Source organism: Procambarus clarkii, chromosome 31 (genome assembly GCF_040958095.1).
Source record: "Procambarus clarkii isolate CNS0578487 chromosome 31, FALCON_Pclarkii_2.0, whole genome shotgun sequence".
NCBI classification, from domain to species: Eukaryota; Metazoa; Arthropoda; class Malacostraca; order Decapoda; family Cambaridae; genus Procambarus; species Procambarus clarkii.
The window spans coordinates 26,188,247-26,209,991 of record NC_091180.1 but is presented as its reverse complement, the minus strand read 5'-3'; the positions used below and the strand labels follow the sequence as shown (position 1 = coordinate 26,209,991).

General features: G+C 46.8%; 1 protein-coding gene across 1 annotated transcript in view; it reads left to right on the top strand.

Annotated features, from left to right (window-relative positions):
* LOC123758886 (uncharacterized) overlaps positions 1–5,169 on the top strand; it is a 31,591-nt gene extending 26,422 nt beyond the window's left edge. The window contains exons 2-4 of the mRNA XM_045743654.2: positions 3,205–3,731; positions 4,246–4,599; positions 4,963–5,169. Of these exons, the coding sequence (XP_045599610.2) occupies positions 3,205–3,731; positions 4,246–4,599; positions 4,963–5,169 (1,088 nt within the window). The remainder of the gene's footprint in view (positions 1–3,204; positions 3,732–4,245; positions 4,600–4,962) is intronic.
* The last annotated feature ends 16,576 nt before the right edge of the window (positions 5,170–21,745 follow it).

Below are 21,745 nucleotides of genomic sequence, written 5' to 3'. Positions count from 1 at the left end.
TAAGTGGGTAGTTGGGTGGCTTAACTGAGTGGTTTGGTGGCTTAGGTGAGTGATTTGATGTGTATATGGATGGCTTGATGAGGTACACGTTCAACAGATGGTTCAACAGCTTCTCCAAAGCCACGTTGCCTGATCCGAAACATACAATAACCTTAGTTAATTGGCCTTTTTAGGTAGCTCGTTAATAGCACATCTAAACACTGGCCAAATGCCCGTTAATGTGGCTGCCAAACCCCTGCTAAAGAATGAAAATCACTTTACATACGATTCGAACATACAACACTCGAACGATCATATCACTGATCGAACATTTCCTCGACCAGGGCTTCGGACGTCGAACTCTGTTCGAATCGCCACTCGGTATAAATGCTTCACCCACATACTGCAAATACAAATAATTGCCGAAAGAAGCTATAAACGCCTAACCAATATCTAACTATGAACACAATTTCAACATATAATAATATTAATTGATATTTTTTAACATTCCTATTTTGATTACAACGTAGCGGTAAAATTTAAGACAATTTTTAATGGTCTAAAATTTTTAATTAATTTTTTCTGGGGTCTTTGGGGCCGAACCCCAGATTGGCACACCCAATTAACTTAAGAAAGTTATGTCCAAGTTAGCCAGACACATAATAATAATAATAATAATAATAATAATAATAATAATAATAATAATAATAATAATAATAATTTGATTATATAATTAGGAGGACATGATACAGTGGGTGTTTAATTAGTTGTTTCAGAGTTTGTCTATTTAATAAGCCACTAATACACTTAACCTAACCTAGGCTCAACTGAACATGAAATTAGAATATGTAATACCAATATTATATATATATATATATATATATATATATATATATATATATATATATATATATATATATATATATATATATATATGTATATATATATATGTCGTACCTAATAGCCAGAACGCACTTCTCAGCCTACTATTCAAGGCCCGATTTGCCTAATAAGCCAAGTTTTCATGAATTAATGTTTTTTCGTCTACCTAACCTACCTAACCTAACCTAACCTAGCTTTTTTTGGCTACCTAACCTAACCTTACCTATAAATATAGGTTAGGTTAGGTTAGGTAGGGTTGGTTAGGTTCGGTCATATATCTACGTTAATTTTAACTCCTATAAAAAAAAAATTGACCTCATACATAGAGAAAAGGGTTGCTTTATCATTTCATAAGAAAAAAACTATAGTAAATATATTAATTCAGGAAAACTTGGCTTATTAGGCAAATCGGGCCTTGAATAGTAGGCTGAGAAGTGAGTTCTGGCTACTAGGTACGACATATATATATATATATATATATATAATATTGCTTACTGACAAAGGAAAAAAACAATCATCTTATGATACCTGATTTTACCTGGGGGAGATGAGGAGTGAGAAGGTGAGGGAGGAAGTGAGAGGGAGGTGAGAGGGAGGGGTGATGGGGGGGGAGGGGGGGCAAGAGGGTGAACGACCATCTGGTAACTAAGCTCATATAATTAAAAGATCATAAATGTGCTTGTGGGTCATTTGGTTGAACTTAAATAGTTCCTTAGCTTAAAACATGAAGAGACACATGCATACATTAGCACCCTCTCTCTCTCTCTCTCTCTCTCTCTCTCTCTCTCTCTCTCTCTCTCTCTCTCTCTCTCTCTCTCTCTCTCTCTCTCCCACCCTCTTTCTCACATCCGCCTACTTACCCCCATCTCTCTCACTCGCTCCCACTAACATTTAGGTCCCCCTCTCCTCCTCTCTCTATCTTCCTCCTCTCCTTCTCTCCCTCCTCTCATTTTCACTATAGCTTCTTGCTCGCCATAACTCTTAACCCAGAAGAGCTGGGAAGGAACGAAGGACAACATCACACAGTTAGTGGTTAGTAACGAAGGCGACAACACCAACACACACACACAGTTGGTGGTTAGTAACGAGGTGGATATCAACAACATACATCAGGTGGTTAGTAACGAGAAGGCATCCACTCCATGGGGTGGCAATGGGTTGTAGTAAACATCAAAATGAAGCCAGGAATACAATACCCTGAGTTCAATCTTGCCCTATACGAGGAGAGAGAGAGAGAGAGAGAGAGAGAGAGAGAGAGAGAGAGAGAGAGAGAGAGAGAGAGAGAGAGAGAGAGAGAGAGAGAGAGAGAGACGACCGCATAGTTAACGATGGGCACAATTTTTTGAACGTGTAACTGGTAGTTGGCGCCCAAACTGTCATAAACCAGTGCTCTAAGGGCCTATAGGTCAGGTCCTTCGCTGACCTGACCTCCTTACTTCTCACCTCCCTCCCTCCTCCCAATGAGAACAGCGATTGAAATTTGATTATCAGATAGTCATTTTAACCCCCCCCCCTCCCTCCCTCCCTACTCACTCACCTATCCCTTCCACCTGTTCCATCACATCGACTCACCTACCACCCATTCCATCCGTGACACTGACAGACATGACCTACTCATATAGGCATGACATATCTTGACCTTCGATCTTTCCCTCCATCCTTTTCCGCCTGGCTTTTAACCCCCTTTCCATTCCAATCTGATTCTTCCTCCTCCCATTCCATTTTCTATCCATTCCCTAACTCTATCCTTCTTTCCTCCTCTATCTTCATTTCTTCCTTCCCCTCTTCACCCTCAACCCAGTCTGTTCTCTCGACCCGCCACTCCGTCAAAAAAAGCAACTGATTTGCCCTAAGCCGAAGCGTACAAATCTGCACGCATTAACACGCCTATAGCCTATCGCGTCGAAGGTAAAGAAAACGGGTATACATGGAGGGGGAAGCTTGATTAATTTTTTTTAATAACAATTCTGTCGCATTTTGCAACTAATGGGTGATTTCTTTTAAAAAATGTGTGAGGTGACCTGACTGTTTAAGACTGTGTGAACTACTTAATTGGAAAGTGGTGGTTTGGGGGGGGGGGGGGGGAGATATCACAGTTCACTGTCCAGGTCACTGTTGTTAACGGGAGACATAACGGTGAATGACATATTACTTTTTAACCCTTAACATGGTAACTGTTGACCCACTCGTTTTAACAGTGACTGATCCCACTCGTTAAACAGTGTCCTACTCCCTGTTATCCCACTCGTTAAACAGTGACCACTCTCTGTTATCCCACTTGATATAAGTGGCTGCTCCCACTGTAACTATCCAGTTCTGTTGCAGCCATGTACCGTTGAACAGGCGCTGTTGTTGTCTATCTGGGATGGGCCCTCACCGTTCGTCCCACTGAAGAACCACCCACTGAAGAACCAACCACTAGAGAACCACCCACTGAAGAACCACCCACTGAAGAACCAACCACTAGAGAACCACCCACTGAAGAACCACCCACTGAAGAACCACCCACTGAAGAACCACCCACTGAAGAACCACCCACTGAAGAACCACCCACTGGAGAACCCCCCACTGTAGAACCACCCACTGGAGAACCACCCACTGAAGAACCACCCACTGGAGAACCCCCCACTGTAGAACCACCCACTGGAGAACCACCCACTGGAGAACCACCCACTGAAGAACCACCCACTGGAGAACCCCCCACTGTAGAACCACCCACTGGAGAACCACCCACTGAAGAACCACCCACTGAAGAACCACCCACTGAAGAACCACCCACTGAAGAACCACCCACTGAAGAACCCCCACTGAAGAACCACCCACTGGAGAACCACCCACTGAACATTTCACCCACTGAAGAACCACCCACTGTAGAACCACCCACTGAAGAACCCCCACTGAAGAACCCCCCACTGTAGAACCACCCACTGAAGAACCCACTCACTGAAGAACCACCCACTGAAGAACCACCCACTGGAGAACCCCCCACTGAAGAACCACCCACTGGAGAACCCCCACTGAAGAACCACCCACTGGAGAACCACCCACTGAACATTTCACCCACTGAAGAACCACCCACTGAAGAACCACCCACTGAAGAACCACCCACTGAAGAACCACCCACTGAAGAACCCCCACTGAAGAACCACCCACTGAAGAACCACCCACTGAAGAACCACCCACTGAAGAACCCCCACTGAAGAACCACCCACTGGAGAACCACCCACTGAACATTTCACCCACTGAAGAACCACCCACTGAAGAACCACCCACTGAAGAACCACCCACTGGAGAACCACCCACTGAAGAACCCACTCACTGAAGAACCACCCACTGAAGAACCACCCACTGGAGAACCCCCCACTGAAGAACCACCCACTGTAGAACCCCACTGAAGAACCACCCACTGAAGAACCACCCACTGGAGAACCACCCACTGAAGAACCACCCACTGTAGAACCACCCACTAGAGAACCACCCACTGGAGAACCCCCCACTGTGGAACCACCCACTGGAGAACCACCCACTGAAGAACCACCCACTGGAGAACCCCCCACTGAAGAACCACCCACTGAAGAACCCCCCACTGAAGAACCCCCCACTGAAGAACCCCCCACTGTAGAACTACCCACTGAAGAACCACCCACTGAAGAACCCCCACTGAAGAACCACCCACTGGAGAACCACCCACTGAACATTTCACCCACTGAAGAACCACCCACTGTAGAACCACCCACTGTAGAACCACCCACTGAAGAACCCCCACTGAAGAACCCCCACTGTAGAACCACCCACTGAAGAACCACCCACTGAAGAACCACCCACTGAAGAACCACCCACTGGAGAACCACCCACTGAAGAACCCACTCACTGAAGAACCACCCACTGAAGAACCACCCACTGAAGAACCCACTCACTGAAGAACCATCCACTGAAGAACCACCCACGGGAGAACCCCCCACTGAAGAACCACCCACTGTAGAACCCCACTGAAGAACCACCCACTGGAGAACCACCCACTGAAGAACCCATTCACTGAAGAACCACCCACTGAAGAACCACCCACTGGAGAACCCCCTACTGAAGAACCACCCACTGTAGAACCCCACTGAAGAACCACCCACTGAAGAACCACCCACTGTAGAACCACCCACTGAAGAACCACCCACTGAAGAACCACCCACTGGAGAACCACCCACTGGAGAACCACCCACTGAAGAACCACCCACTGGAGAACCACCCACTGAAGAACTACCCACTGGAGAACCACCCACTGGAGAACCACCCACTGTAGAACCCACCCACTGAAGAACCCACCCACTGAAGAACCCACTTAATACAACTTACCCACGGTCGATTATCTAACCACAGAGGGCGTGAGGGGCGCGAAGCGCAGGCGTCACCACGGTCGAAGGAGGCGTTGACCGAGGCTGGGATTACCGGCTCTCCGGGACAGCCGTGGGATAGCCCTGTCTACAGCCACCCCTCGGAATTATCAAATGACACAAGGAGAAAACCCCGTGGACAAAATGATAGTAATTGTGGGAAGAGATGTTCTTGCCCCCAGGTGCAGGGGGAGGGAGGGGGGGAAGGGGGGGGGAGAGGGGTTTTGCGACCCCCCCCCCCTGCCTCCTCCCTCCTGGAGCTGTAGACATAAGGGCGATTTTGCGGGGTTCGAGAATGGGCATTCTCGCTCTTACGGGTTTGGGGGGAGGGGTAAGATGTTGTATAGCCACGCTGCAAGATAGTGACCATTGCAATGACACAGGTTAGCCGATAGGTTCTGGAAATTGGGGTTTACCAAATATGTGGTTAGAGAGAGAGAGAGAGAGAGAGACAGACAGACAGACAGACAGACAGACAGACAGACAGACAGACAGACAGACAGACAGACAGACAGACAGACAGTGTGTATACTAATTAACACCAGAACATTAAAAAAACAAAAAAGACCTTTACCTGAATTAAAGTAAAATAATAGATAGAAAAAAAAGCTAAACAAACCCACATATCTATCTGATAACCCCATCTTCCCCCCCCCCCATTCCCCATCACCCCCCCATCACCCCCTCCCCCCATCACCCCCTCCCCCCATCACCCCCTCCCCCCATCACCCAGGGGTGCTGTCAGTGTTGCCAGCTCCTCCAAGACAAGGCAGAGACGACTGCTAAATGTCGACCTGCAACCTGCAATTTGATTGTTTCTGATGAGTGAGGATTGTCATTCCATCCCCTGGAATGACACACCCCAAAGACACAGCTTTTAATTTAAGGCAGGTAGTTTGGGTAGTTAGGATAATGGTAGACTATGGGGGTGGTCATGGGATAACGACCCCAGGGTATGGTGGCCAGGAGAGGATAGAGGGGGGTGGTGGTGGTGGTGGTAGTGGTGGTAGGGGTTCTTGTTGTACTTAGTGAGGATGCTAGTTGTGGCAGGTGGCGATGGTGGTTGTGAGTTGTGGTAGAGATGGGTCTGTTGTAAGGGGTAGGTGGGGTGGTGGTTGTGGTGACAGAGCAGTGAAAATGGGTTGTGGTGGTGGTGGTTTGTAATAGTGGTAGTGGTGGTGACAGTGATGGGTATCAGTACCAGTGATGAGTCTCTCACAGAGTATGGTATGAATGATGAATCCCCCCCCCCACAACCAGTGAATGACAGAGCCCAGAGTATAACCTAATTCCGGTAAACTAACTTCTCTGCACCATATTAGTCTCTATAGTATATTTATAGTGAGTATAGTGACATTTTCTTGAGGATTGTGGTAATGGTGATTTATACAAGAGGGGGGGGGACTTACGGTACATTCAGGATGGTGATTATAACGACCTATAGTGTATTTAGGATGGTGACAATGGTGAACTATAGTGTATTTAGGATAGTGACAATGGTGAACTATAGTGTAATTAGGATGGTGACAATGGTACACTATAGTGTAATTAGGATGAGGTTAGCAACCACTGATCAATATAGGCAGTTCTTGAGGCGTTTAATGCTATATTTATATACGTCATGTACGCCCTTAATGACGCAAGGTAAGGTAATTAACAGAAGAAATCACCAAGTCAAAACGATTATTTGGCACTCGGAAGAAACATAAGGATAAGGATTATGGATAAGACGGAGGGGGAGGGGGGGGGTGCCCAAACTACTTGGACGGTCGGGGATTGAACGCCGACCTGCAAGAAACGAGAGACCGTCGTTCCACCCTTAAGGGCCCAACCAACCACTTGGAATGGTTGGTTGGGCCAGACCTATCCTGTGTCACCTGGCACCGCTAATTTCCACTATAACAATTAAACCCATACATGGATTTGTCTTCAGAATAATTAACCTATATTATTTTACATCGATAATTAGCAAAAGCATAATCAACAATATATTTGTATTGATTGATGGTTGAGTGAGGTAGCTAGTGGATTGGTCTACATCTTCCAGTCCATCTGGGAAACCCTCGTCCAATGACTTCCTAACAAGCAAGACGGAATGGTGGTTTCATCTTGGTTGACAAATCTGCTTTGTTTCTCATTTCACAGTCCTCGCACCACTTGGGGTGGACGATAGAACGACGGTCTCGCTGCATGTAGGTCGGCGTTCAATCCCCGACCGTCCAACAAGTGGTTGGGCACCATTCCTTCCCCCCCGTCCCATCCTAAGATCCTTATCCTGACCCCTTCCAAGTGCTATACAGTCGTAATGATTTGGTGCTTTTCCCTTGATAATTTCCTTCTCATTTCACACCATTCCCTTTATATCCTATGAAACAGAAGTTATTTATATGTTAAACTGGAAAAGGACTTCATAATGACCATATAAGACTTTGAATGGGTTCTAGAGCTGTTAACTGCAGAATTCTCTATTACTTATTCCAGCCTGATCTATCAATACGTGTTTCCAATCGGGTAGGTATTCTCTAATTCTGTTCTTCACATTCCTAGTTAGATTTTCTTCTGCTTTATCAAGCCAGTGTCGAAGGCTCCCTGGCAGTCAGGAAAGATGCGGTGTACTTGCTAAACAAGACTTGTGAAAATGGGTTAGGATCCAATGGGAAAATGGGTTCAGGGAGCCGGTCGGCCGAGCGGACAGCACGCTGGACTTGTGATCCTGTGGTCCTGGGTTCGATCCCAGGCGCCGGCGAGAAACAATGGGCAGAGTTTCTTTCACCCTATGCCCCTGTTACCTAGCAGTAAAATAGGTACCTGGGTGTTAGTCAGCTGTCACGGGCTGCTTCCTGGGGGTGGAGGCCTGGTCAAGGACCGGGCCGCGGGGACACTAAAGCCCCGAAATCATCTCAAGATAACCTCAAGAAGAAGGATTGTCGAGCTCTAGCTCCCGAGTCCCTCTTTTATAAGCTGACGATTATCTGCTGTTTGTGGTGTCTATTATTGAACGTATTTAAGGAAGCAACTTGTGCCTACCGAAACAAATGGGCAGAGTTTCTTTCATTCCTGATGCTCCTGTTCACCTAGCAGTAAATAGGTACCTGGGAATTAGACAGCTGCTATGGGGCTGCTTCCTGGGGGATGTATAACAAAAAAGGAGGAGGCCAGGTCAAGGACCGGGCCGCGGGGACGCTAAGCCCCGAAATCTTCTCAAGATAACCCTCAAGATAACCTCAAGATAACCTCAAGATAACCCTCAAGATAACTTCAAGATAACCCTCAAGATAACCTCAAGATAACCTCAAGATAACCTCAAGATAACCCCAAGATAACCTCAAGATAACCCCAAGATAACCTCAAGATAACCTCAAGATAACCCCAAGATAATCTCAAGATAACCTCAAGATAACCCTCAAGATAACCTCAAGATAACCCTCAAGATAACCTCAAGATAACCCTCAAGATAACCCTCAAGATAACCTCAAGATAACCTCAAGATAACCCTCAAGATAACCCCAAGATAACCTCAAGATAACCTCAAGATAACCCTCAAGATAACCTCAAGATAACCTCTCTAGTTCATTCCAGTTGCTCGTTACCCAGCGCGGAAAATTACTATTTATCATCGTCATTCTCATACGTTCTCATTTATTATCTGGGATTTTCCAATCAATGTTCCCGTGTTCTTCCTTGTTCCTTACTGAACATGTTATCCTGTACGACTTTACAGTTCTTCTGAGACTCTTACATGTTCCATATGCTCATTTAGACGAGTTTGCAATCATTAAACACCGAACAAATACCCGACCTTGCAACAGAACGCAAAAACTAATAAAGGTGACAAACAAACAAAACAATGACATGGATGAAGCCCCATCCACCCTCCCCCCCCCCACAAGTAAAAACAAACCCTCACCCACCACCCGTCAACTGTCGCTGACAACACTGACGCGGAGAGCATCCAGCAAACCTGTCGGACGGTTGGCAACACTGACTCCAACCCTGTGATACAAATCGTTGGATCTCTCCACGTTCGTGATGGGGGGGGGGGGGGAGGGAGGCAGAGGGGGTGAGTGTGGGGGGGGGGAGAGGGGGTGAGTGTGGGGGGGGGGGAAGGGAGGGGGTCAGTGGGGGGGGGAGAAAGGGGGAGAGGGGGGGGGGGAGACAGATGAGGTTCAGAAATGGGTGGCTGGAAATGGGGGAACGATGTGCTTAGGGTTGTTGTTGTTGTTATAGATTCAGCTACTCTCGAAACAAGTTGCAAGTAGCACGGGCTATGGTGAGCCCGTAGCTTACCTGGCACAGGAGCGGGGCAAGTAGCACGGGCTATGTAAAGGGTTGAACAAGGTTAGGGGGTGGAGGAGAGCTGGTCTAAAGGGTAGGGGGTCGTAGAGGTATCAGAAGGGAGGGGGGGGGGGTCGGAGATCTGGATGGGGGCGTATGTGAGAGGGGGGGGGGGAGGGACATCGTAGGAGAGGGGCCTGGTTGGGGGGGGGGGAGGAGAGTCAAACGGTTTCGTTGAAAATGGAAATAGGTTAAAACTTGAGGATGACAAAGGGAAGGAAAGAGCGAACGAAGAATGGATATAGAGAGACGTAGGAGAAAGAGAACGAGAGGGGTGGAAATAATGGAAGAAAATAAGACAGAACTAAAGAAAGAACAATGGAACAGGCGGAAAAGATTACAGAAATAGAGAAATACAGAGCGGAATCTAAGACAAAACGCGATGGAAAAGGAGGAGGGAAGAGGAACAGAGAGCGGGTGTGAATAGGAGACAGGAGGAATAGAATGAAAGAGGCGGAGAAAGAGGGGAAAATAAGCATAGAGTAGCAATCCAGTAAACGTGTGTGTGAGAGAGAGAGAGAGAGAGAGAGAGAGAGAGAGAGAGAGAGAGAGAGAGAGAGAGAGAGAGAGAGAGAGAGAGAGAGAAAGAGAGAGAGAAAGATTACCAACCCAATGTGCCTTATAAATGCTAATTAGAACGCCTGCCTACCTTAAAATTTAACAGGCCTACTATATAGCTACAACTTTTGCTCACAGCACCACTCCTTATACCGGATACTACGGTACATCCGTAGTATCCGGTATATTATACCGGATACTACTACTAGAAACCTCGAACGAACTAATCAAACCACAAACACACACACACACACACACACACACACACACACACACACACACACACACACACACACACACACACACACACACACACACCTGTCAGGTCCTGCGGTGCCTTCTGATTATCCTCGTAAAGCTTTCTGTTGTTCCTGCTCCTGTTGCTCCTGTTGCTCCTACTGTCTCTTAATTGCTCCTGATGCTACCGTTTGTTGGTGCTACTTAACCCCCTCCCCTGTTTTTTGCCTGTTGATGCTCCTCCTGTTGGCGCTGTTTGCGTTGCTGTTCCTTCTGTTGCCATAAGATTGGGTACGGGTGCAGGGAGCTAAGCATCGTGTAGACGGCACCTCCCTTGTGCATCTGTCTACTCCCCCAAGCTTAGAGGGGTGACAGCATGGCTGACTCAAGACTCCGGGATGACCTCTCTGGCTGGACAGGGGGGAACCCGCCCTCGCAACAGAACAAGGGGACACAGGTGGAAGCTGAGTACCCAAATGAGCCACAGAGACGTTAGAAAGAACTTTTTCAGTGTCAGAGTAGTTAGCAAATGGAATGCATTAGGAAGTGATGTGGTGGAGGCTGACTCCATTCACAGTTTCAAATGTAGATATGATAGAGCCCAATAGGCTCAGGAATCTGTACACCAGTTGATTGACGGTTGAGAGGCGGGACCAAAGAGCCAGAGCTCAACCCCCGCAAGCACAATTAGGTAAGTACAATTAGGTAAGTACACACACACATATATATATATATATATATATATATATATATATATATATATATATATATATATATATATATATATATATATATATATATATATATAACTATCTATTCCCCTGCTCCCCCCACAGCTAATAACAGCTCAATCAAACACCAGCTTCTATATATCTATACCGTATACACTCAAGCCACGATAGCCGGAGATAGCGCGGGTGGAGGTCTAATATAGGATTTGGTAGCACAAATACCACCTTTGTCTGACATTGTTGATTCAATAGTAAGGAATAATAACACGGTAGGGGGTATAAATTAGCATACTACGGAACCAGTGTGATTCGCCACTATAGCAAGTGGTCTTAAAAGGAGGGGAGGACGGGGGGGGGGGGTTTAAGGGGTAATAGGGGGAGAGAAGGAGGGAGGGGGGAAAGGGGGGGTCATTGGGTGGAGGCGAAGATGGTTAGATTTCCATATACGTGTAGATGGATAGGTATGGATTAGTTGGGAGGAGGATATTATGTTGGTGGATGGATAGTCCGGCGGCCTCACCTTCTGCAGGTGTGGGAGGATACACCTGTCAGTCTGCAGATGTTGAGGGGAGGAGACACACCTGTCAGTCTGGTGTTGAGGCGTTGGACACACACCTGTCAGTCTGCAGGTGTTGAGGGGGGAGGACACACCTGTCAGTCTGGTGTTAAGGGGAGGAGACACACCTGTCAGTCTGGTGTTGAGGGGGAGGACACACCTGTCAATCAGCAGGTGTGGGAGGACACACACCTGTCAGGTCCTGCGGTGCCTTCTGATTATCCTCGTAAAGCTTTCTGTTGTTCCTGCTCCTGTTGCTCCTGTTGCTCCTACTGTCTCTTAATTGCTCCTGATGCTACCGTTTGTTGGTGCTACTTAACCCCCTCCCCTGTTTTTTGCCTGTTGATGCTCCTCCTGTTGGCGCTGTTTGCGTTGCTGTTCCTTCTGTTGCCATAAGATTGGGTACGGGTGCAGGGAGCTAAGCTTCGTGTAGACGGCACCTCCCTTGTGCATCTGTCTACCCTCCAAGCTTGGAGGGGTGACAGTATGGCTGACTCAAGACTCCGGGATGACCTCTCTGGCTGGACAGGGGGGAACCCGCCCTCGCAACAGGAATGGAACGTGGCTATATTGAGGGGAACGTGGCTATGTTGAGGGGGAACGTGGCTATATTGAGGGGAACGTGGCTATGTTGAGGGGGAACGTGGCTATGTAGAGGGGAACGTGGCTATGTAGAGGGGAACGTGGCTATGTTGAGGGGAACGTGGCTATGTTGAGGGGGAACGTGGCTATGTAGAGGGGAACGTGGCTATGTAGAGGGGAACGTGGCTATGTTGAGGGGGAACGTGGCTATGTAGAGGGGAACGTGGCTATGTAGAGGGGAACGTGGCTATGTTGAGGGGAACGTGGCTATGTTGAGGGGGAACGTGGCTATGTAGAGGGGAACGTGGCTATGTAGAGGGGAACGTGGCTACGTTGAGGGGGAACGTGGCTATGTTGAGGGGAACGTGGCTATGTTGAGGGGGAACGTGGCTATGTTGAGGGGAACGTGGCTATGTTGAGGGGAACGTGGCTATGTTGAAGGGGAACGTGGCTATGTTGAGGGGAACGTGGCTATGTTGAGGGGGAACGTGGCTAGGTTGAGGGGAACGTGGCTATGTTGAGGGGGAACGTGGCTATGTTGAGGGGGAACGTGGCTATGTTGAGGGGAACGTGGCTATGTTGAGGGGGAACGTGGCTATGTTGAGGGGGAACGTGGCTATGTTGAGGGGGAACGTGGCTATGTTGAGGGGGAACGTGGCTATGTTGAGGGGAACGTGGCTATGTTGAGAGGAACGTGGCTATGTTGAAGGGGAACGTGGCTATGTTGAGGGAAACGTGGCTATGTTGAGGGGGAACGTGGCTATGTTGAGGGGAACGTGGCTATGTTGAGAGGAACGTGGCTATGTTGAGGGGAGCGTGGCTATGTTGAGCGGAACGTGGCTATGTTGAGGGGGAACGTGGCTATGTTGAGCGGAACGTGGCTATGTTGAGGGGGAACGTGGCTATGTTGAGCGGAACGTGGCTATGTTGAGGGGGAACGTGGCTATGTTGAGCGGAACGTGGCTATGTTGAGGGGGAACGTGGCTATGTTGAGCGGAACGTGGCTATGTAGAGGGGCTGTGGAACCAGCTGAGGGGTAAAGCAACTGCTACGACAAAATACAATTCATTATTATTACTAAAATAACTGATATCCGTTATTTATTAGCTATAACGGAGCCAGCCACAACAGCCTGGACAACCAGCTACAGGTGGCTCTTCGTGGTGGGTAAACAGCCCTTAACATGAACGCTGAGAGAGAGAGAGAGAGAGAGAGAGAGAGAGAGAGAGAGAGAGAGAGAGAGAGAGAGAGAGAGAGAGAGAGAGAGAGAGAGAGAGAGGACAAGGAATGACAACAAGGCCCTTTCCCCCCTCTGATAGTTTCCTTCCCCTTGCCTGAAAAACCTGATAAGAATTCTGTGTCATTACTAATAAAAGATGGGAAACAGAGAGGCTGGGTAGACTGCATTTTACTAGGCTGCCATAGAGCATTTGATATTGTGTTTTTTTTTTTCGTGAAGGGCTGGTGTTTAAGATGGAGAAAGAAGCAGGGGTTAGTGCTATCATCTCCACCTCGACCACAATCACCTTTCTCAACAACCACCACCACCACTCTTCTACCACCTTCCCCCTACCATACCACCACCCCCTGCACCAAGCGCCCATCACCAGCCAAGCCAGCTGCTTACCTTGAGGTGATTTCGGGGCTCAGCGACCTCGCGGCCCGGTCGTCGACCAGGGCCTCCTAACTTGCTTGTGTCAAGTTCATAAAGGAACCCCACACGCCCTAGATAACATACAATTTGAATCCACGAAACTGACGCCCTGGAAACCGTTGTATCATTATGCAGATGAGATCTCTTTAGAGAATCTCAGCCTCTTAGCTCGCTAGACCAGTATCAGACACACTTGGCAGATTTCAAATGCGATTATAGGCTAAATAACTGATATGTAATTGGATAGTCTTCACAATAACATCCTGCTTCAGAGATGCGTAATTACAGCATCCTCCATCGCTGATAAGAAACCGCTGAAGAAGCCTTTTTCTCTCCATCTCCTTCCTCCCCCCCTCTCTCTCTCTCTCACCCTCCCTCACTCTTCTCCCTTTCCTTTCCTCCTACTAACCCCTCCTGCTCCTTCCCTATCCTATTATCCTTGTAAAAAGGTCAACATGGGACAATTATCAAGGAATTGCATCAATGATTACCCGGCTTGCCTTTTAATAACTAATTGCCATTGGCTAATCACAACGCTTGTCCTCGACTCTCTCTCTCTCTCTCTGTCTTCCAGTCGGATTTAATTTTTGCAAATACGATTCTGTCTGTTGGCGTCTATCCGTATTATTCGCTCCTCTTAAGTCTCCTATGGTTAGGTTTGAGGGAGGAAGTGGCTGGTGGGTAGGTGGGGAGGTAGGTAAGTGGGGAGATAGGTAGGTAGGTGGGTAGGGAGGTAGGTAGGTGGGTAGGGAGGTAGGGAGGAGGGAGAGGGCTGTTAGAACCGATTTGTTCACAAGGCTCCAAATTACCCTGACAGTTTCTCAAATGACACCTACAACCTCTGGGCATGTCTCAAGAACCAGTCATTTCGGGCCGTTGTTGGAGGCCCTCCCCCCTCCCCCTCTCTCCTTCTCCCTCCCTACCCCTACCTCCCTTCCCCCCACTCCTCCTCCTTCCCCCAAACCCCATGCCCAATCAGCTCTCTCCCTATTCCCCCCTTCCCTACCATGGTTGACGTATCACTGGCGTTTAAGTATTTGCGTCTTTGAGTTGATCGAGACATCTGATTGATCACTTGGAGAGGTGGGTGGGGGGGGGGGTACGTAAATCCCCTCCCCAGCTGACAGATAAGACCTCTCTATCCCTCAAGTTCTTCCCTATCCTCCCCTCCCTGCTCTCTCTCTCTCCCTCTCTCTCTCTCTCTCTCTCTCTCTCTCTCTCTCTCTCTCTCTCTCTCTCTCTCTCTCTCTCTCTCTCAGATGTGGAAAGTCTCGTGGTTCATTAATAGCGTCGTAAAGATGCTGGAGAAGATTACAAAACGCCTGGTGATCGAGAGGACGAGATGAGCATCTGGGCGGATAGGTGCCCTGTCTTGGCTTCAGGTGCCAACGTTTGGCAACGTTTTGCATAATGAGGCTTGATAACGGGGGTAGCTCGTATTTGGAGATATGTTTTGGAGTGGATAGCTGTTGGGAGGGGAGGGGGGGATAAGTTGGAAGGAGGTGAGGGGAGGAAGGAGGGGTGTTATGGGGGAATTGGGGGATGGGGTGAGGTTTATAGGGGTGGGAGGGGTTGAAGGGTGGCCTAGAATAGGGGTTGAAGATAGGGTATAGTGAAGATAGGGGGGTGGAGGGAGGGTGAGGGGGGGGGGAGTCCTCATTCTTTCTCCATATATTATGCTAATATGTTCTTTTCTTCTTCCTCATTTTCTCCTCCTCATGATGTCTTTACCGTCACCATAGTTCCTGTGACTTCACAGAGCAGGTCATGTTGGCCGAGGCTGTCTGTCGATCAGCGCCCTCGCATCTACGGGCTCACCATAGCCCGTGCTACTTAGAAACTTTGTTCCAGGTAGCGAATCTTTAAAATCAACAACAACAACAGCCCTCGCCTCCATTCGATGAGGGAGTCGAACACTAAGATCTCTGCTGTGAGAGGCTCGTATGAGAGTTTATAACATTGCCTTGGCTAATAGGAAGTCACCAATTTCATATATGTATGTCGTTCCTATGATAGCCAGAACCTATCTTAGTTTATTATATCTGGCTATCTATGATAGCCAGAACCGCACTACTTGGCCTAGTAAGCAAGGACCTGAGTTACCTAACAGACCGATTTGTGTGTTCGACTCCGAAGTTCGTGTCACTAATCAAAGGTGTCTGATCAATGTCTTCAGACTATTACTACTTTATTACTACTAATACTACTTCTGCTACTACGCTGCAGCGTTCAATTTTAATGTGTATTCCCAGACGAGTCGTTACCCCAAAGAAAAACGACTTTTGGGTAATGTATATGGTTTTTACAAATTTGAGAATTTGTAAAGCTCGTTGACCAGACCACACACTAGAAATTGAAGGGACGACGACGTTTCGGTCCGTCCTGGACCATTATATATTATATATATAATGCCGTTATATATTATATATATAATATAATTATATATATATTATATATATATTATATATTATATATAATATATATTATATATATTATATATATAATTATATATTATATATATTATATATATAATATATTATATACATTATATATAATATATATTATATATTATATATATTATATATATCCTGGACCATTATATATTATATATATATAATTATATATATATAATTATATATATAATTGTAAAGCTCATTCGGGACATTTTGGGATTGTTTGACTCTCTGTGGGACTTCACTACAAGGGGGGGGGGGAGGGGTCTATAGACATGAATTATTATAGAATATTAATATGTCTCGTCTTTATCGCTATGTCTCCTCTTTATCGGTATGTCTCATCTATATCGCTATGTCTCATCTTTATCGCTATGTCTCATCTTTATCGGTATGTCTCCTCTTTATCGCTATGTCTCATCTTTATCGGTATGTCTCATCTTTATCGCTATGTCTCGTCTTTATCGCTATGTCTCGTCTTTATCGCTATGTTTCATCTTTATCGTTATGTCTCATCTTTATCGGTATGTCTCATCTATATCGCTATGTCTCATCTTTATCGCTATGTCTCATCTTTATCGCTATGTCTCATCTTTATCGCTATGTCTCATCTTTATCGGTATGTCTCCTCTTTATCGCTATGTCTCATCTTTATCGCTATGTCTCATCTTTATCGGTATGTTTCATCTTTATCGTTATGTCTCATCTTTATCGGTATGTCTCATCTATATCGCTATGTCTCATCTTTATCGCTATGTCTCATCTTTATCGCTATGTCTCATCTTTATCGCTATGTCTCATCTTTATCGGTATGTCTCCTCTTTATCGCTATGTCTCATCTTTATCGCTATGTCTCATCTTTATCGGTATGTCTCCTCTTTATCGGTATGTCTCATCTTTATCGCTTTCATTGTCGTTCTCCTCTTTAATTATCTCATCTTGTTCCAGCTCCCTTTGCCAGTCCTATCCCTCTGACTCTTTCCATCTGTTTGTCTTTCCCACTTTATCCTCTCATCTCTCCTCTCCCTTCTTTCCATATCCCATTCTTCCCCCCCCCTCTCTCTCTCTTCCTTCGTCTTTCCCATATTCTAGTCACGTCTCCTCCATCTTCCTTCCCTTCCGTTTCTCCTTCCATCCTCCCCTTCCTTCCTTCCCATCTTGCAACTCTCTCCTACTTCCTGTCCCATCCCCCCCCCCCTGTCCAATCCCAAATCCTTATCCTGACCCCCCTTCCAAGTGCTATATAGTCGCAATGGCTTGACCCTTCCCCCCTCCCCCTCCCTGATAGTTCCCTTCCCGTTTCAACGACGTGTAGACAGTTTCGTCCGCAACTGCTGCCAGTGATATCATTAATGCTAATTACTGTTTGGTGATTGGTGATTGTCATTAAGCTCGCCCCGGTGTTTTGTTGGTCGTGGAGAGAGTGGAGTAGGATTGGAAGGGGGCGTGTTGGAAGAGTGTGGATTGAGTTGGATACGCAGCCAAAGGGTGGTGGATGGTGAGGGAGGGGGAGGGGGGTAGGGGGGATGAAGGGGGGGAGGGGGGGTAGGGGGGGATGAAGGGGGGGACGGGGGGGGGGAAGCTGACACGATTGTTTGTCGAGATGGAAATGGATGTTAGTAATCCAATTGTCACGGCTTTCCTGTTCTCCTTTGTTTTAGTGGCGCTCACAATAAACAAGGGATTCGAACGGCGCCATCACTGTTTTGGGGGTGATTTGTGACTTGTTTTTTGCAATGACAGGAAGGGGGGGGGGGGAGGGGGGAGGAGGGGGACAGGGGGGTTGGTGGGGGGGGAGGGGAGTTATGTGAATAAGATAAACAGATGCAAATGATGAGTAGAAGTTCAAATTAATGTTTGGTTGTTAAACTAAGCTTAACGACCTTATAGTCGTTAAGCTTGTTGTATTAACGACCTTGATGCAATTGCGTCAGGGCAGCTGGGAGTGTTCGTATGGTTATCTTGAGATGATTTCGGGGCTTAGCGTCCCCACGGCCCGGTCCTCGACCAGTCCTTTGTTTCAAGTATTTATATATATATATATATATATATATATATATATATATATATATATATATATATATATATATATATATATATATATATATATATATAATTTCCCCCCCTCCGCGTCCCATCCCAAATCCTTATCCTGACCCCTTCCAAGTGCTATATAGTCGTAATGTCTTGGCGCTTTTTTCCTGATAATTCCATTCCATTCCCTCCCTTTTCCTATCGGGGAGGGGTCAGGTAAGCTGAGTACGTTGAAAAGTGTCTGAGGGATAGGCGGCTTCCCTTCCCTTCCCTTATCCTTCCTTATCCTTCCCTTATCCTTCCCACTCACCTCGTTTACGCTACCCATGGAGTCGCCGAGGTTAGGCTTAACTACCTGGTTGATGGGGCTCCGGGAGTTCTTCTACTCCCCAAGACCGGCCTCGAGGCCAGGCTTGACTTGTGAGAGCTTGGTCCAACAGGCTGTTGCTTGGAGCGGCCCGCAAGCCCACATATCCACCACAGCCTGGTTGGTCTGGCACTCCTTGATGAAGAAGCTGTTCACGGGAGACATCTCCCGTCACGCAGGGTGCAGTTGCACCTCCACAGATCTCCAGTTTCATCTATTGATACTGGTAATGGCTCAAAAGGGTCACCACTTACGGGCTATTCATGCCCGTGCCACCTTTTGGGTGGCTTAATCTTCATCAATCATCAGAAGCTGTTCTGTTGTCTGTGAAGCTGCATCGTGTAGCGGTGAATCTGTATAGGAAGCCCTAGTTCAGACTTTGTCGAATGCTTTCTATATACATCTCTGAGAACTATATCGCACTGTTCTCTTTCTTTGTCGACATGCCATAGCTCAGGACTATGTCAATGTCCTGAGCTCTATAAGCCTTTATGTTTTTTTTTTTTTTTTTTTTTTTTTTGAGATATATACAAGAGTTGTTACATTCTTGTACAGCCACTAGTACGCGTAGCGTTTCGGGCAGGTCCCTGGAATGCGATCCCCTGCCGCGAAGAATCGTTTTTTCATCCAAGTACACATTTTACTGTTGCGTTAAACAGAGGCTGTAGTTAAGGAATTGCGCCCAGTAAATCCTCCCCGGCCAGGATACGAACCCATGACATAGCGCTCGCGGAACGCCAGGCGAGTGTCTTACCACTACACCACGGAGACTGTTAGATGTGGTTTCTAACCCTCATGTTTTCAGAGACTTGGTGTTCCACTCTAGTGTATAACACCAGTCTGCAACTTGATTATTTCTTCGAAAATTTTGCCTCGGCATCTTGAGACAGGATGAAAATTGATCTGAAATTTCTTACATTTTTCTGCTTTTATTTTTCAACTGTTCTTTCTTGAAGGAAGTTGGCCATTTTATTATGGATTATTCTTAATATATTCTTCAAGTTCTTTATGAATTCTTGTTATTATTCTCCGTCTTCACGAAAATTATTTGCATTGACGTGTTTGATGTAGTGAAGGAGGGAGGGGGGAGGGGGGCCAAAGAGTGGGGGTCGTGGGTTGAGGGAGGGGGGAGGGACCATAGAGTGGGGGTCGTGGGGTAAGGGAGGGGGGGGTGGTTAAGAGAGGGATGTGGGCAGGATGTACGAGGTGGAAGTAGTGTTGGGGAATAGGGGGATAGTATGGGGAGATAGGATTGTCTAGGAGAAGAAGGGGGGGATATAGTGTAGGACTCTAGGATGATACAGGCTAGTCTCGGGGAGGATGGATAGGGAAAGGGGGGTGCAATAAGCGAGCAAATAAAGATGGATTAAGGGTGGATAAAGAAGAGATCAATGTTCTCACCTAGTTGTGCTTGCGGGTGATGGATATAGAGGGGTGGAGGATTATGAGTAATAAGGGAAGAAATTGGGAGTAAGGCAGAAAGGGGGGGGTCACTGAGTAGTAAGGGGTGAGGAGTTAGACGTGTTAAGGGGTAAAGGGAAGGGAGTGAGCGGGATATAATAGAAAAATCCTAGGATTGTGAAAGAAGGGAAAGCTTAGAAGCGATTGGGAGGGGGTACCGGTGCAGTCGAGAGGTATTGGGGGATTGTAAGGGAGGCAGAAGAACTGAAGAACAGCTCTAGGGGGATGGGAAAGGGGAAAGGAAAGGGTTGTATGATGGAAGGGGGAAACGAGTGGATACTGTAACAGGACGTGTGGATGTGTAGGTGGAAAGGGGGGATTGTAAATGGAAAAGGGAATGTGTGCAACAAGAAGGTAGTGGACAAGAGAGGAAACAGAGAGAGAGAGAGAGAGAGAGAGATATGGAGAATGTGTGCAGAGGCAGACAAAAGTCTGCTTTTGTCTGCCTCTGAAGGGAGACCAAAACACACGTCAGAAAATAAACAAAAGGATGACGTTTCGATCCGTCTTGGACCCCAGGACGGACCGAAACGTCGCGTCGACGTCTCCTCATCTTCTGATGAGTTGTTTGGTCGTCATATCTTCAGCCCCGTTGTTGTGACTCATCGTCAACAGAATGAAGGAAATAATCTGAAATGAAAAAGATAGTTAGAGAGAGAAAGAGGGAATGAAAGTAGAGATAGAAAAGGGAAGAAATGACACGAAGAGAAAAGATAAATGGAAACGAACAGGTAAATAATGGAGAAAGATAAAAACTTGTGATGAGGAAGTGATAAAGATAGGAATAGATGGAAGAAAACGAGAAATGAAAGCTGAAAATTATTAATGATAGAAAAAGAAAATAAGAATGGAAGGAATTGAGGAGGAGCGAGAGTGATAATTGAACAGGTCTGGGAGAACAGAGTGAAGGAACAACTGAACAACAGGTGACTGAAGAACACGTTCAGCTCATGAGTTGAATCATCTTATGAGTTAGGGTGTGATGAGCGCACATCTCACCGTAACTCATCAACCATGAGTTTGAATATGCTGTTCAAGCATCATTTTCCCCATTTTTTTTTTTTAGTTTATATCTAGACGATAGTGTAAGTTTCCACTCCCATCACCTCCATCACCATCACTATCCTCAACCACTATTCTCCTCCACCATCCCCACTCTTCACTATCCTCCACCATCACTAGTCACCACTATCCTCAATCACTCTCTTTAACCCCCAACTAACCACACCTATCCACTCACCCCCTCTCAGTCAAATCTTCACTACCCTCAGCACCTTCCCTATCCCTCTCTCCCCCCACACAAAATACCCATCCCCCCCCCATCCCCCAACCATTCCCCACAGACCCGAGCGGCTGTATAACCATTCCAACTCACAATCACAAAAACAGAGACAAATGCTTAGCAGTCAAAGACTCCAACTCCTCCCTTTCTTACCTCTTAATCATAGAGTTTGGCCATCGGAATCCGGCCTCTCGGAGCGGCAAAAGTTATACTTAATTAAATGACCGGCCATCAGCGGTAATGACAAGG